The sequence below is a fragment of the Hyperolius riggenbachi genome, chromosome 4 (assembly GCF_040937935.1).
Source record: "Hyperolius riggenbachi isolate aHypRig1 chromosome 4, aHypRig1.pri, whole genome shotgun sequence".
In the NCBI taxonomy this organism is placed as follows: domain Eukaryota; kingdom Metazoa; phylum Chordata; class Amphibia; order Anura; family Hyperoliidae; genus Hyperolius; species Hyperolius riggenbachi.
This window is the reverse complement of record NC_090649.1, coordinates 157,152,616-157,169,151: the sequence shown is the minus strand read 5'-3', so window position 1 is coordinate 157,169,151 and position 16,536 is coordinate 157,152,616. Positions and strand designations below refer to the sequence as shown.

The 16,536-nt window shown below is 47.7% G+C and overlaps 1 protein-coding gene across 1 annotated transcript in view; it reads left to right on the top strand.

Moving 5' to 3' along the window:
- LEKR1 (leucine, glutamate and lysine rich 1) overlaps positions 1 to 16,288 on the top strand; it is a 319,504-nt gene extending 303,216 nt beyond the window's left edge. The window contains exon 13 of the mRNA XM_068280847.1: positions 16,180 to 16,288. Within this exon, the coding sequence (XP_068136948.1) occupies positions 16,180 to 16,257 (78 nt within the window). The 3' untranslated portion in view covers positions 16,258 to 16,288. The remainder of the gene's footprint in view (positions 1 to 16,179) is intronic.
- Positions 16,289 to 16,536: the final 248 nt, after the last annotated feature.

The window sequence follows — 16,536 nt, the reverse complement described above, 5'->3', positions numbered from 1 at the left end:
TACTGTCTCGCGATGGTCATGTCAAGGAGAACTCATAAAATATTGAAGGTTATCCTGTTATCGGAGGAGCCCCTGGTTATCAGAGGATTGGTAATAGATGATCGGCTATATTATAGCTGGGTCTCAAGTTAGGCCTTGGGTTACTGGCAGAGCAGGGGGGAGCGGGTTTATGTAAGTAAGGGGGTTTAGTGTTAGGCATAGATGGGGGAGGGGGTTAGTGTTAGGCATACACAGGGTAGGTTTAGTGTAAGAATAGGGTTACAGTGGGGGATAGTAGAACATCAGTATAACTACCAATATTCTGCTATCGGTTATATCATGTGCCCATTCTGAATTTTTTTTTCTTCTTAAATTAGACATAACTTGAGTGACTAGAGTGAGGTGGAAGCAAGCATTAGTGAAATAAAACACAAGGTTGGACAAGGGAATAGTCTGCTAACACATGACAGCAAAAGGACATTCCATTATTTGAAACTGGCTGGAAGAGTAACAGTAGCCCATCAGACGCAGTTATCTGATGTGTGAGAAGTTTAAGTGACTTTCAAAGCCATCAAGCTAAAATAAATGAGGAAACGTGTTGGGCAATGCTGCTTAGAACGCTATTGTATTTTGGGAAGGTTCAGTGTATCAAGTTAAGCATGATGTGTACTTGGGTAGCACAATGAGCGTCTGCCATTCTAGTACACAGTATTCTGGTAAGTACAGACTGATCGTCTGAAATGTTCCGGGATGCAATGAAGCACAATGCGCTATGTTATTCCCCCGCAAAGCACATGTTCAGCTAGGAGCAGCAAGCAAGGGTTAATAGAGAGTTCAGGATGCCCTGTCCTGTGCTGATGGAGAGGCTCAGTAGGACTGATATCCTATAGCCTCAGACAGTACCTTTTTCCTTTCCCTGGGTTCACGGCCGCCACTAGTCACAGCTACTGCATTGGTGCATGGCCATGAGCCACACATATGGCCAGACTTCTAATTGCGTCATTATTTTATAAAAAATATTTTTTAAAAATCATCTTAACCACTTGATGACCCACCCTTTACCCCCCCTTAAGGACCAGCGCTGGTTTGATTGATCTGTGCTGGGTGGGCTCTGCAGCCCCCAGCACAGATCAGGGTGCAGGCAGGGAGATCAGATTGCCCCCCTTTTTTCCCCCCTATGGGGATGATGTGGGGATGATGTGCTGGGGGGGTCTGATCTCTCCTGCCTGCTGTGGGTGGCGGGGGGGGGCACCTCAAAGCCCCCCTCCGCGGCGAAATTCCCCCTCCCTCTCCTACCTGCTGCCTCCCCCTGGTGTTCCGGGCTGCACAGGACGCTATCCAGGATGTGGTCTGTCACATGGCGGCGATCCCCGGCCGCTGATTGGCCGGGGATCGCCGATCTGCCTTACGGCGCTGCTGCGCAGCAGCGCCGTACAAATGTAAACAAAGCGGATTATTTCCGCTTGTGTTTACATCTAGCCTGCGAGCCGCCATCGGCGGCCCGCAGGCTATTCACGGAGCCCCCCGCCGTGATTTGACAGGAAGCAGCCGCTCGTACGAGCGGCTGCTTCCTGATTAATTAGGCTGCAGCTGGCAACACAGTACTGCGTCGCTGGTCCTGCAGCTGCCACTTTGCCGACGCACGTTATGAGTGTGCGGTCGGCAAGTGGTTAATTTAGAATATAATGCCAACATAACTAATTTTCTCCATAATGCAGGTAAATTCATAAATCTCATCTTAAAGGACAACTGAAGTGAGAGGGATATGGAGGCTGACATTTTTATTTCCTTTTAACCATTAGCAGATCTAACACAATAGTGCTTGTTTCTGGTGTTATTCAGACACTACTGCAGTCTAAAAGATCAGCTGGGCTGCCAGGCAACTGGTATTGCTTAAAAGGAAGTTTATATGGCAGCCTCTATGGCCTGGTGCACAACAAAACCCGCTAGCAGATCCGCAAAATGCTAGCAGATTGTGAAACGCTTTTTCTTATTTTTCTGTAGCGTTTCAGCTAGCATTTTGCGGTTTTGTGAAGCATTTTTGGTGTAGTAGATTTCATATATATTTACAGTAAAGCTGGTACTGAACAGCTACTGTAACAAAAACGCCTGCAAAACCGCTCTGAACTGCCGTTTTTCAGAGCGGTTTGCGTTTTTCCTATACTTAACATTGAGGCAGAAACGCCTCCGCAATCCAAAAAAAGCCTCACCCGGGAGTATGCATTTCTGCAAAACGCATCCCGCTCTGGTGTGCACCAGCCCATTGAGATACATTGACCAAGCGTATCCGCCAAAAACCCAGCTCGGTGTGCACCAGCCCTAAATCCCTCTCACTTCAGTTGTCCTTTAAAGCTCATATCCACAAACTGTCATTTGACTGGGAAGTTAACAAGAATAGCATCTGTAATTTATACTTACTCATGTCAATTTGTCCTTTATAAGTTACCAATAGAAAAACTCCTGAAGTGTGTTTAGGCTCTGTCTTTAGTAGCTATTAATACAGAGAGCTCAAAGTGACCCAGAACCACTAGCAAAATATAAGGGTCTCAAAGGGACCGAAGGGTCCTAAAAAATGCTATGCACAATGAGTATACAGTATAAAGTTGCTTTCTTAAAACAGAAGGTAATTGTAATCATTCAGCTTTATGTGAGCAAAAAAGATCTCCCATGATGCATTAGTGCTGAATATGCAAATCCTCTCTTTATGGCCCTGAATGCAAGGCACAAAATAACTGCTGCTGTGCAGTGTGCCAGTAGCCTTTTAATTATAGAGTGCTGTACTAATGCATGTGAAACAATGGGCTCTATTCACAAAACCATGTGCGGTAACTCTTTTTTGGGTGAAAAATAACCTCCAGTGATAATTCACTAAAAATAGTAAAAAAAAGTGAGTATTCACTAAAAATGTACCAAGTGTGATAAATGTTTGATAAAAGTGCGGTAAAACAGGTGATAAAACAGGTGATAAAACTGTCAGTAATATGTACGGAAATAAAGCTTTTTTGACCACTGTAGGGCAGCCCATATACTTGCCACCCATTACACAGAGACGACCCAGGAAAGCCTGTCACGTTTAAAGTGGGACCTCAATTCTTGCACAGGACAGAAGGAAAACCTATAGAAATGCACCCCGTATGTATATAATTTAGCTTGTCTGATTCCCCCTCATCTGTGAATAATCACAGCTGTAATTTGAGCTCTCAGCTGTGCCAGCTGGCTGCCTCAGCAGAGCAGCTAATGTGTAAACGCAGGATGTTAACCCTATGTCTGCTTCCATGAAAGCAGGAAGTACATACACTGGAAATTGTTTGCTGGATTTGTATCAGCTGTAACAAAGAAATGTTTTTGTTAAAGGTAATTATGCTGTTGCTTATCTTTTAGAACAGAGACGAATTTCCTCCTCGGCATCTATTAAATCATCTAAAAGACTGTACTAGGTCTGAAAGTGCGCCTTGAGATTAGACACACTCGTCTTTTCTGCGTTCTATGTAAAACTGACATAAACTCGAGCAAAAAAAAGCTCAAAAGGCTCCATCCTGAAGGCCAAAAGCAGAGAAGTGATAATTATCACCTACCATTTGTAGGTGATAAAAACATCCTTAAAGAGAACCCGAGGTGGGTTTGAAGAATATTATCTGCATACAGAGGCTGGATCTGCCTATACAGCCCAGCCTCTGTTGCTATCCCAAACCCCCCTAAGGTCCCCCTGCACTCTACAATCCCTCATAAATTGCAGCCATGCTGCTGACAAACAGCTTGTCAGAGCTGACTGAGTTTATCTCTATAATGTCAGTCTGCTGCTCTTCCCGCCTCCTGCAGAACTCCAGTCCCCGCCTGCATCCCTTCCCTCCCTGCTGATTGGAGGGAAGGGACGGGGGTAGGGACCGGAGCTATGCAGGAGGCGGGGGAGCAGCTGAGACTGACACTACAGATGTAAACACAGCCTCACAGCATGGCTGTTATTTATGAGGGATTGCAGAGTGCAGGGGGGCCTTAGTGGGGTTTGAGATAGCAACAGAGGCTGGGCTGTATAGGCAGATCCAGCCTCTGTATGCAGATAACAAACTTTAAACACACCTCGGGTTCTCTTTAATTAACACCAACTTTTCAATTGAGAATCTCAAATTGGAGATAAATTTGAGGTAATTACCACACTGTTACCTCACTTTTACCGCATGAGGTAAAAATTTTTTTGTGAATTTGAAAATGGAGATATTTTGGTCGGTGTTTATCACTACCTAATTTAACTCATGCAGTAAAGGTAGCCATACACTGGTCGATTTGCCATCAGATTCGACCAACAGATAAATCCCTCTCTGATCGAATCTGATCAGAGAGGGATCGTATGGCTACCTTTACTGCAAACAGATTATGAACAGATTTCAGCCTGAAACCGTTCACAATCTGTTGTGGTGGTGGTGCTGCTGCCGCCGCTCCCCCCCCCCCCCCCCCGCCGCATACATTACCTGCTCCGCCGGCGTGACTGCCCCCGGTCACCGCTGCACTGTCTGCGCTCTGGTCTCCAGGTGTGGCATGCTTTGCTTCTTCCTGCCAGGCAGGAAGTTTAAACAGTAGAGCGCCCTCTACTGTTTAAACTTCCTGCCGGGCAGGAGGAACTGAAGCATGCCGGAGACCAGCGTGGACACGGAGCAGCGGTGACCGGGGGTAGTCGCGCCGGCGGAGCAGGTAATGTATTGCCGCTCTATTGCGTCGGTCGTTGGGCAATAGAACGCCGCTAGCGACGCACTCCCTACCCGCGGGCGATCGACGGTAATTTTCCGCACAGAGCGATCGACGGGATCGGACAAAATGGATCGAAATTCGGCGTGTAGCGCGAACGATTGGCAGCAGATTCGATCTCAGTTATCGGATCTGCTGTCGAAACGGCGGCAAATCGGGCCAGTGTATGGCCAGCTTAACTCATTGAGAATAGAGCCCAATGTGGCCATACAGGATTAGATCAGATAAATGACCATTACCTCTCTTATTTTGATTGTGTTTATCTGTAAGGGCCCGTTTCCACTATGGCGAATTCACATGCATTATCTGCATGCAAATTTGCATAGCAATGTAATTCAATGGGCCTGTTTCCATTACAGGAAAATTCACTTCCCCCACAGGCGGAAAAAAACAGCCACCTCTGTAATAATTTTCCACGCGTTTTCGCGTGCGGAAGTCAAGAGTACTGGATGGCGACAGGAAAATACATTTTTTTAAAATTGCGTACGCATTCAAATTCGCATGAAAAAAAAAAAACTCATGCAAGCATGTTTTTTTCTATGCACATTTGCCTAGGTATAGTGGAAACGGGCCCTAAAACAACGTGTGTCCTGTAATATTAGATAAAATCTCGCTATGCTTTGGACTGATACCAAACAGCCTTTCCCAATCAATGCTTGATCGATAAAATGATCACACATCAATCAAGAGTGTCTTTAGGCCTCCTTTCCATAGACTGTTGATAGGCAGTGAAATGCTTCTCAAACTCTCACTGCTGCCCGGTAACTGCTTGCTGAGCGCACAGCTCAACAGTCCATGGAAAAGAGGTCTAATTCTTAGGCCTCTTTTCCAGCCTCTTTTCCACAGACTGTTGAACTGTGTGCTCAGCAAGCAGTTACCAGGCAGCAGTGAGCAGTTACCAGGCAGCAATGAGCAGTTGTGAGTTTGAGAGGCATTTCCCTGCTTATCAGTAGTCCGTGGAAAAGAGGCCCCAGTGGATTTTCTGCAGATCTGAAGTTTTTATTCAATCTAATAACAAACCAATTAGGGCCCATTTCCACTATCGCGAATTCGCATGCGTTTTTCGCATGCAAATTCGCATAGCAATACAAGTGAATGGGACTGTTTCCACTTGTGAGGATTCCTGTGCGTTTTTCTGTGCAGAAAAAATTCGGATGGCAGAGCCATCAGAATTCGCATACCGCATACCGCTATGCGAATCGCATACAATGCATTTAATAGTAAATTCGCATGCGGTTTAGGTATGCGAATTTTCATGTGAATTCGCATAGAAACAATGGAAAAAGCACACCAGCACTGCCATGGTTAAATTCGCATACATCGTCATCCATGCGAATTCGCATGCGACTTCGCATGAAAATTCGCATACACCCGCAGCGATTCGCACCGCACAAGTGGAAATGCAGCCTTACAACTATATAATAGTGTATGAGTACCTTTAGTCACAGAAAGAAATAGGGAAGCTGATATCTTACTGACAAATCCAAAGATAAGAGAGTCACCTTGGGAAACAGCAGACTCCCCCAGGGAGAACTTGCTTATCATTTTAGCACAGAAATAGCTATATCAACATTACCTGGCAGGTCATTTATACTAAGAACAAGACACACTATGGCTTATTTTCCATGGACTGTTGATAGGCAGTGAAATGCCTCTCAAACTCTCACAACTACTTGCTGCTGTCTGGTAATTGCTCACTCCAGCCTGATAACTGTTCACTGCTGCCTGGCAACTGCTTGCTGAGCACACAGTTCAACAGTCCGTGGAAAAGAGGCCTAAGAGAAAAAAACAGATACTTACCTCGCCTCCATTGCTGCTTGCTAGGACCCCTTTTTTGGATCACGGCTGCACTCCCCCGTCATGCACGAGTGTGCCCGTACTGTGCCTGCAGGAGTATGGCTGTGCCTCACATTAAGCCAAAGCCGCTCCTATACGGTGGGAAGCACAGACATGGAGCATATAAAGGTGGCCACTAATGATCCAACCTTTTTCATCCAATCTTACCATTTCTATGTAATATAAGGGAACTGCCTAAATTATCCTTTCAATGTATTTACTCAATTTACCCATATACTACATATATTTGTTAAGATTGGATGAAAAAGATTGGATCATTATTAGGCAGACTTTTGTCGGATGTGTTCAGACTGGGTCTGTGTGGGGCAATAGTTGGGGCAAAGAGGGCACAGGAAGCCTCTGGACTATCCAGTACTTCCCTATGCCTAGGTAAGTATCTGTTTTTATTACAATTTCTTGCCTCAGGTACTCTTTAATTATTATATTTAATTTTTATCTTTTTAGTGCCTACTGTACATCCTCTGTAGCGCTGTACATAGTAGACTTTAATGCAATTATCTGTCCCTAAATTCACACTGCATCTCTTTTCATTTGTTTTAATTATCGATTTACATAGCACCAACATCTTCATGAACAATAAATAGAATCCAAAAAATAGGCATACAGTATGTTATGTTCCACCTTGAGCTGATATGCTGTGTTGAGTATTTTCTTGCACTGTTTTCTCTAGCACTTATGCCCTAGCACATAGATAGATGATTACCTGATGAAGCCCCTTAGGGGTGAAAGATGTTGGTAGTTCAGGGTCTATTTGCACAGTCAGCACATAGCTCGTAGTTGCAGCTCTGTTTTGGTACACTATTGTTTGGATCAGATAAATATAGGTAATCCATTGTGCCTTGCACCCACAGTTGCCTGACGTTATCGCTGTCTTTGTGGTAGCTTGTGTAATATTCTACACCAGTAGAGGAGTTGGTGGGCCTCATATACCACTACTGCCCTTTATAGTAATGTACATACAGTCAATCCTCTGCAGTTTTTCTTCCCTGCAATTGTTTGCATGCATTTTGCACTTTCAATTCAAAGTTGTGCAGAATTTGCATGAAGTAGACTTTATTGCTTATTCAAAGCTTCAGAATCAGCTTTATTTATTGTCATCGTACCCAGAATTATTAAAAATACACGTGACATTGGTAGTAGTACAGGTGACAGACATAAATTGATAATCACTAAAGACAGACATAGAAGCAGACATTAAGCATAGAGATCATTCATTTATGGACAGTAGTGCACAGGGTGATTTGGCTAGGGTAGTTTTTCTGGAGAGTTCAGCAAGAGGACTGCTTGAGGGGAAAAGGTGCTCCTGCATCTGGTGGTTTTGGAGAGGATGGTTCTGTAGCAGCGGCCCGATGGTGTGACGTTGAAGTAGTGACTGCCAGGGTGGAAGGAGTCTTGCGAATATCTTGGTGGTCCTGGTTTTCAGTCTAAAACAGAGGTCCCCAAACTTTTTCGGTCAAGGGCCGGGGTCAACATACAGACTGCTGGGGGGCCGGAACATACATAAAATGATGTTGAAAAACATTACATTGAATCTAGGTATTTATTTATTCCCACCAATCATGCCAGGAGGAGAACTCCCAGCAGCAGCCATTCAGTCATGTGGCGCCCAAAGAACGTCTTTGTGCACCAGACAGTGAAGCATACCCAAGTGACAACCTGCCATCCATTTGGACAACAGTATCACCTGATGCAGAATTGGATTGGAAGCCAGCGAGTTACTGTTCGCTGGCTTCTAGAGTATGTGGATGGGTGGTGCCAGCACTGTTATTCTATATGCGAGCAGCCGATATTTACAGGTACAGTGGGCTGCATCTATAAGTTATACATTTTGTGTTTGGAAGCCAGTGAAGAAAGCCTCGGCGGGCCGCTTTTGGCCGACGGGCTTTAGTTTGAGGAACACTGGTTTAAAAGAATAAAAGTCCAACAATGGCAGAGAACTGAGGTGTTTCCACCAATCAAGTATTTGCCGCTGAGTAGTAGAAGCAGCTTGCCCAACTTATTTGGAAGGGAGCATACGTTTGCAAAAAGGATGGCAAAGGTAAGTGAGCACAGGCACTTCCATAACCTTCTTGTGAAATATTGTACATTTGTAGAGGAGCTGGTGGGCCTTATATACTCATGCCAACCTTTGAAGTAATGTGCAACTAGTCAGTCCTCTGCAGTAGTTTTTCTCTGCAATGCTTAGCATGCATTTTCAATTCAAAATTGGGCAGAATTTACATGAAGTAGACTATATTGCTTAATCAATCAATCAAAGTGGTAATCGGTTATAGGCACACCGAGCTGCACTGCTTTGTAAATAGTATGTTGTTCCTCCACACATTTATATATTTTTTAGGACCTTTAGGGCCCGTTTTGATTGCAAAATTAATCAGTGCGTTATATTTAATTCGCTAGGTCCATCTGGACTGTGTTTTGTCAGCTTAGTATGTTACACAGCAGTACTGGAACACAGTGGGAGAGAGGACTGAAAGGAGTGTGTGCTACAACAGCATCATGTGATATGTCTTATTGTGTATATAGTAATAAAAAGCAGTTATGCTATGAATCTTTAGAGGTACAAACCGTTTTGGTGTATGCAAAGATAAGAAACACACTAACCAAAGTTCTTATCTGACCTCACCCTCGAGAGGTCGTAGCATAAGCAGTAAAACCACATGTGAGGAGTTGTTTTGTAGAACTGCAATATCCTTTTACCAAGAAACAGAGAACAATAATAACTATATTCTGTGAATTGTATATATGTTTATATTTTTCAGTGTGGCTTTGGATCGTGTAAGATTGCAGTAAATTGAGTGAATGACTTGTATAGTATATTAGGCGCGTTTCACATTGGCCTAAAAAAACAGAAGGTTTAGCAAACCGTAACAGAACAGGTGAGCATGGATTCAATGTTCCAGCCTGGCAGAGGAGAGAGAAGGGCAAAGCTGGCAGAGGAGAGTGACACACACATAACAGTGCAGCTCTGCACCTGCCCAGGTGCCCCCTGTGTGATGGTGGTGCTGTGTGCACTGTCTGTCTGCTGCACTGCTGTTTTTGTCTCTCCCCTTGCAGTTACTGTTTGGCTGTGGCTTCATGCCTACGGCTGGCTGCTTCTGCCCTGGAGAAGGATGAGGCACTGGGTTGGCAGACATAGGTGGTGGCAAAGGCACAATGTGTGTGGGTCCTCTCCAGGCTACTAGGCCTGAAACTTGTGGCAGAAATAGCAAGGAAGAGGAGACTGAGAGAGCAGGAGCCTGAGAACGCCGTGCGGTGGGTGGGCAAATGGCGTCTGCATCTGTATCTCCAACCCTCTGCCTTTTGACTTCAAATCCACAATATTGCCCCCTGCCAGGTGCACGTGATTGGGCAGGGGGCAATATTGCTGATTGTTGAAAGCTCAGCCTCAGCCCCAGCCCATAGCTGTAGGCTGAGTTAGCGATCAATACGAGTGGCGAACACCGCTCACAAGATGGCAGCCAACCTGTCAAGTGCCCAGCAGCCACTCTAGAAATACATTTGGGGCACTTCAGCTGGTCACACCAGAGAGGACATAGGGGCACCCCAAAATCATATCTGTGGCACAGGCCACGGATATATAATACTAACAACGTGCCTGGTTGGAGTGGTATCGCGAGATGTAGGGGGAGAAAGACTGTGGAGAGCTTTGCAGGTTAAGAATTTGAAGTGGATCTTCTGGTTAATTGGCAGGCAATAGAGAGCCTTACAAAGAGAAGCAGTCTGTCAGTAGACGTATATTTTCATCAGCTTGGGGAGAGTACCATACCATATGAAGTCCAGTACCTTCCTTTGAAGGTTTCTTAACTACTTCCGTACATCGAATCGCTGCACATACCCGCCGCTCTCCCATCGTAGCTCAACCCACTCTCTGCCATCTCTATGATGGCATTGCATTAACACAGAGGCGGCCTTTGGGGAGGGCAAGTGGGGAAATCGGCCCAGGCTCCGCACCTGAAGGGGGCCCCACACCCTCTGCATGGGCCTTAGATTACTCCGTGGCTTGAGTAAATCGGGGAGCAGCCGCATCACCACAGCTGACACATAAGTTACAATTATATTATTATATATGATCAGCGCAGAGGCAAAACAAAAGACAAGCCTTCCATAAAGAATAAGAGCAGGCAAATCTCCACCACAATAAATATTGGGTTCACAGCACAGCTCTGCAATCATGGATACCCATTGGTGGATCCTGGAGACTGTTGCTTCCTGATGTCCTACCAAATCGTTGATACAACCTTATAATGTGGGTTGTCACCAGCTGGAAAGCCTCTTTCCTTTTTTTAGGTATCCATGATTGCAGAGCTGTGCTGTGAACCCAATATTTATTGTGGTGGATATTTGCCTGCTCTTATTCTTTGTTGAAGACTCGTCTTTTGTTTTTGGACTCTGCGCTGATCATATATAATTTACCAGTTTGTGAACTCTGGACATTGTTCTTCTCTCAGCAGCGGCTACTTTGTTTCCTTGGCGCTGATACACATATGCAAACTAAGTTATAATTATGCCCGTCCTCTGCCCCAGTTCCCGCATGTCAGTGGATGTGGGATTTCCAACGGAGAGACGTAGCTGACGTCATACATCAGATTCGAGAGATCTCGCTGTGCTGCCAGGGGTAATGGGAAGTTAGAAACCCCAGGGCGCATGTGGCAGGCACAGAGCGAGATCTCTCCCACTACCGACGTGCACCAGAAGGGACTGAGCAGAAGAGAAGGAGGGCGAGCCATGCAGACCAGCCTGAGAGACCTGGTAAGCAGCAGCATCCAGTGTTGTGCTAGCAACCCCCCCACTCAGCACATTCATCTTTCCCCATACAGCATGACCCTCTCTCCACACCCAGCAGTATCCAGTGTCAGGATCTCTCCTGTAGCATGTTCTGTCGCTTGCAGTGGAGCTGCAACTGGGCAGTTCTGACTTGTCTGCTTGCATTCGGTTGTGCATTTGCAGTGAGTCTTATTGTCATTTGCAATCGCACTGCAGTTTAGAGCAGTTCAAGATGCTGTCAGGTATCCAGATAGCCCTGGATTTCCTACATGCATGTTGATGCATAGTAATGCATGTATTTGCTATGATAGTCTTTCAGCTAGCAAATGGTAATCAAGCCAGCTCAGGAATAAATGATTACCATTCAGCTGTGTGGGGATTTGCATCCATTGGCTGATGCCGGCATAAAAGTCTGCCTCCCATTTCAGACCCCGCCCGACATAGCATTCAGCTCTCTGAGTTGTCGTTGGGTCTATGCTGTGCAAGTTATTGTAAGTGTATAATGCCTTGCTCTGTATTTTCATGTATGCTGGACGTTTTCTGACCTGTGGGGGTCCGTGAAGTCCTTCTAATCCTGACAGTTGGATTCTGCCAGCACCACGTTGGTGACTGGTAGTATTCCTTTTAGCCTTGTTATTGAGGACGAACTATAGCAGCGGTTGCCATTAGTTTCGCTCCTACCTGTTAGTCTTGTCTATCTCAGTGTGAATCTTGCCGTCGCTGAAACAGAGACTAGATTGGCTGAGCATTCCGTCTGTCTGTCTGTTTTGTTAATAGTCATTACTTGTGCTTTAGCTAGTGAGTTATTTGAGAGCTACTTCTCATATATTGCGCATCAGCACGATATATATGTATTCTAGTCAGTCAGTATTGTATTATGGTAATATTGTATATTGTATTGTCTACCCACCTTTGCCTGCCTCTCGACTACGAATCTGCCTAATCCTTCCAATAGGACTGACATCTGAATTAACGTGTATGACCCAAGCCTGTTACCGACTACGTCTGTTGTGTATTGTATCACATAGCATCTAGCCTGATAGTCGGCCCAGAGCTGCAGTTGCTCTGGGCAATCTTGCTCCCTTGTTCATTACTCCTGTGTCTATCTGTGGAGCCTCTTCCATTACCCAGCTACACAGTCTGGAGCACACACGCTGATTCAGAGTATGCCTCCCCAGCATTACACCCAGCATTTCCCTCGTTTTCCACCCAGCAGCACACTACACAGCATGTAGCATGTCTCTCCTTCCCCACCCACCAGGTCCCTCCTTCCCCACCCAGCAGCATCCAGCGCATCCCTTCTTCCCCACCCGGCAGCATCCAGCATGTCCCTCCTTCCCCACCCCGCAGCATCCAGCGCGTCTCCCTCCTTCCCCACCCCGCAGCATCCAGCGTGTCCCCCCCCCCTTCCCCACCAAGCTGCATCCAGCGCTTCCCTCCTTCCCCACCCAGCAGCATCAAGCGCGTCCCTCCTTCCCCACCCAGCAGCATCCAGTGAGTCCCCCCTTCCCCACCCAGCAGCATCCAGCACGTCCCCTCCTTCCCCACCCAGCAGCATCCAGCGCATCCCCTCCTTCCCCACCCAGCAGCATCCAGCACGTCCCTCCTTCCCCACCCGGCAGCATCCAGCGCGTCCCCTTTTCCCCACCCAGCAGCATCCAGTGCTTTCCTCCTTCCCCACCCAGCAGCATCCAGCGCGTCCCCTCTTCCCCACCCAGCAGCATCCAGCGTGTCTCTCCTTCCCCACCCGGCAGCATCCAGCGCGTCCCTCCTTCCCCACCTGGCAGTATCCAGCGCGTCCCTCCTTCCCCACCCAGCAGCATCCAGCGTGTCTCTCCTCCCCACCCGGCAGCATCCAGCGCGTCCCTCCTTCCCCACCCAGCAGCATCCAGCACGTCCCTCCTTCCCCACCCAGCAGCATCCAGAGTTTCCCCCCTTCCCCACCCAGCAGCATCCAGAGCTTCCCCCCCCCTTCCCCACCCATCAGCAGCCAGAGAGTCCCTCCTTCCCCACCCAGCAGCATCCAGTGCTTTCCTACTTCCCCACCCAGCAGCATCCAGCGCGTCCCCCCTTCCCCACCCAGCAGCATCCAGCACTTTCCTCCTTCCCCACCCAGCAGCATCCAGCGCATCCCTCCTTCCCCACCCAGCAGCATCCAGTGCGTCCCTCCTTGCCCACCCAGCAGCATCCAGAGCCTCCCCCCTTCCCCACCCAGTAGCAACCAGCGACTCCCTCCTTCCCCACCCAGCAGCATCCAGTGCTTTCCTCCTTCCCCACCCAGCAGCATCCAGCGCGTTCTCCTTCCCCACCCATCAGCATCCAGCACTTTCCTCCTTCCCCACCCAGCAGCATCCAGCGCATCCCTCCTTCCCCACCCAGCAGCATCCAGTGCGTCCCTCCTCCCCCACCCGGCAGCATCCAGCGCGTCCCTCCTTCCCCACCCAGCAGCATCCAGCGCTTTCCCCCTTCCCCACCTAGCAGCATCCAGCGCATCCCTCCTTCCCGACCCAGCAGCATCCAGTGCATCCCTCCTTCCCCACCCAGCAGCATCCAGCGCGTCCCCCCTTCCCCACCCAGCAGCATCCAGTGAGTCCCGCCCCCCTTACCCACCTAGCAGCATCCAGTGCGCCCCCCTTCCCCACCCAGCAGCATCCAGTGCGTCCCCCCTTCCCCACCCAGCAGCATCCAGTGCGTCCCTCCTTCCCCACCCAGCAGCATCCAGCGCGTCCCTCCTTCCCCACCCAGCAGCATCCAGCGTGTCTCTCCTCCCCACCCGGCAGCATCCAGCGCGTCCCTCCTTCCCCACCCAGCAGCATCCAGCACGTCCCTCCTTCCCCACCCAGCAGCATCCAGAGTTTCCCCCCTTCCCCACCCAGCAGCATCCAGAGCTTCCCCCCCTTCCCCACCCAGCAGCATCCAGAGCTTCCCCCCCCCCTTCCCCACCCATCAGCATCCAGAGAGTCCCTCCTTCCCCACCCAGCAGCATCCAGTGCTTTCCTACTTCCCCACCCAGCAGCATCCAGCGCGTCCCCCCTTCCCCACCCAGCAGCATCCAGCACTTTCCTCCTTCCCCACCCAGCAGCATCCAGCGCATCCCTCCTTCCCCACCCAGCAGCATCCAGTGCGTCCCTCCTTGCCCACCCAGCAGCATCCAGAGCCTCCCCCCTTCCCCACCCAGTAGCAACCAGCGACTCCCTCCTTCCCCACCCAGCAGCATCCAGTGCTTTCCTCCTTCCCCACCCAGCAGCATCCAGTGCTTTCCTCCTTCCCCACCCAGCAGCATCCAGCGCGTTCTCCTTCCCCACCCATCAGCATCCAGCACTTTCCTCCTTCCCCACCCAGCAGCATCCAGCGCATCCCTCCTTCCCCACCCAGCAGCATCCAGTGCGTCCCTCCTTCCCCACCCGGCAGCATCCAGCGCGTCCCTCCTTCCCCACCCAGCAGCATCCAGCGCTTTCCCCCTTCCCCACCTAGCAGCATCCAGCGCATCCCTCCTTCCCGACCCAGCAGCATCCAGTGCATCCCTCCTTCCCCACCCAGCAGCATCCAGCGCGTCCCCCCTTCCCCACCCAGCAGCATCCAGTGAGTCCCGCCCCCCTTACCCACCTAGCAGCATCCAGTGCGCCCCCCTTCCCCACCCAGCAGCATCCAGTGCGTCCCCCCTTCCCCACCCAGCAGCATCCAGTGCGTCCCTCCTTCCCCACCCAGCAGCATCCAGTGCGTCCCTCCTTCCCCACCCAGCAGCATCCAGTGCGTCCCTCCTTCCCGTCTCTAGGCCCCGCATATGACACTCGACCCAGGCCCTGCATACTCTAAGACCACCTCTGATTAACAAGAGCTTTTTCAAATCACTAGTGCTTAGAAAAGGCTGCTAGTGGGTTTGAGCCCTTATGTCAGTTGGATTGAGCAACTACTATTCGGTAAGTTCTTTTGACAATAAAGAAAACCCAGAGAATCCCCCAAATTCAATTTCAAAAAAATTAAATTCAAAAACCTTTGACAGCAACATATTAAAAAAGTAATTTGCAGGGCATTTTACAGTGCACATGTATTTACATTTCTTTTGCAAAAGTGGTCCTTTAACTTAGTTCTAGCCCGAGGAGGGCAGTGGTCTAGATAACGATTTAAAAGCGGGATGATACCCAGCATATCTTCTTTGCTCTAAAAGATTATTTACAGCATATTGTATACCACCACCATTTTTTTTTTTTTACTAGAACTGCATTCATCTAGTTAAACACAGGACTTACAAGCTCCCAGCAGGGAAAACTGGACGCATCCGAACTGGAGATAACATTATCTTTGTGTTTACTTAATTGTATCAAGTGAGGAATGTGAACACTTCTCTGACTGTGCAGACACTCCTGAACACAGACAGATACCCAGAAAGCATTTCTGGGGACATTACAAGATGAATAAACTAGTTGTGAATAAAATGCAAAGGTAGCTCTCAGAGCAAAAAAATTGTACTTTGGGAACTTGTAATTTCTGAATGAATAATAATACTTTTGCACAAAAGCAAATATGATAACCGTATGGCATATAAAAGTAGGAAAACATGTTTTTATTGAATATTATACCTCTTTAACAACATTGTGTACTGCAGATATTGCAAACCCTAAAAAATCCTTTGCAACTTTACCTTGAGGAAAGTTATTCCTAAATTGCTGTACTCTTTTTAGATTTAAACAATTTTTCTAGTCTTTGGTGCACTATTTTTATATATAAACTACTTTTCCTGTCTTTTGTTGTGAACCTTGTTGTTGGCATGAAATTCAAAACGAGAGTACATGTTAGATAAAATAATACAACTATTTGTTGTCTTTGTACTATTTTCAGTTGTATTTCAGAGTGTATTGTCCCTGTGACACTAACAGTACTGAAAGGTCTTACATTTTGGATATGTGCTTGAAGTGATGACCTGCAATTACCTTCTGTAAGAAAACAACACTGCACCTTTAGGACAAAAAGAAAAATTTAGGTAAAGTCAACACTACATTTTCTGGTTAAATAGTGCCACCTTGTGGCTCATCCTAAAATCAGAAAATAAAATCTATTATGTGTATAGTTTCATTTTTACAACCGTGATCACAGAACATGAAGCTACAATGTGGTTCCTATTAATTAGGAATTTGAAAAGTGACATTCATGAGTAGAATCTGTGCAGTAAAATGTTAGAAGTCCAAAAAGATCCCA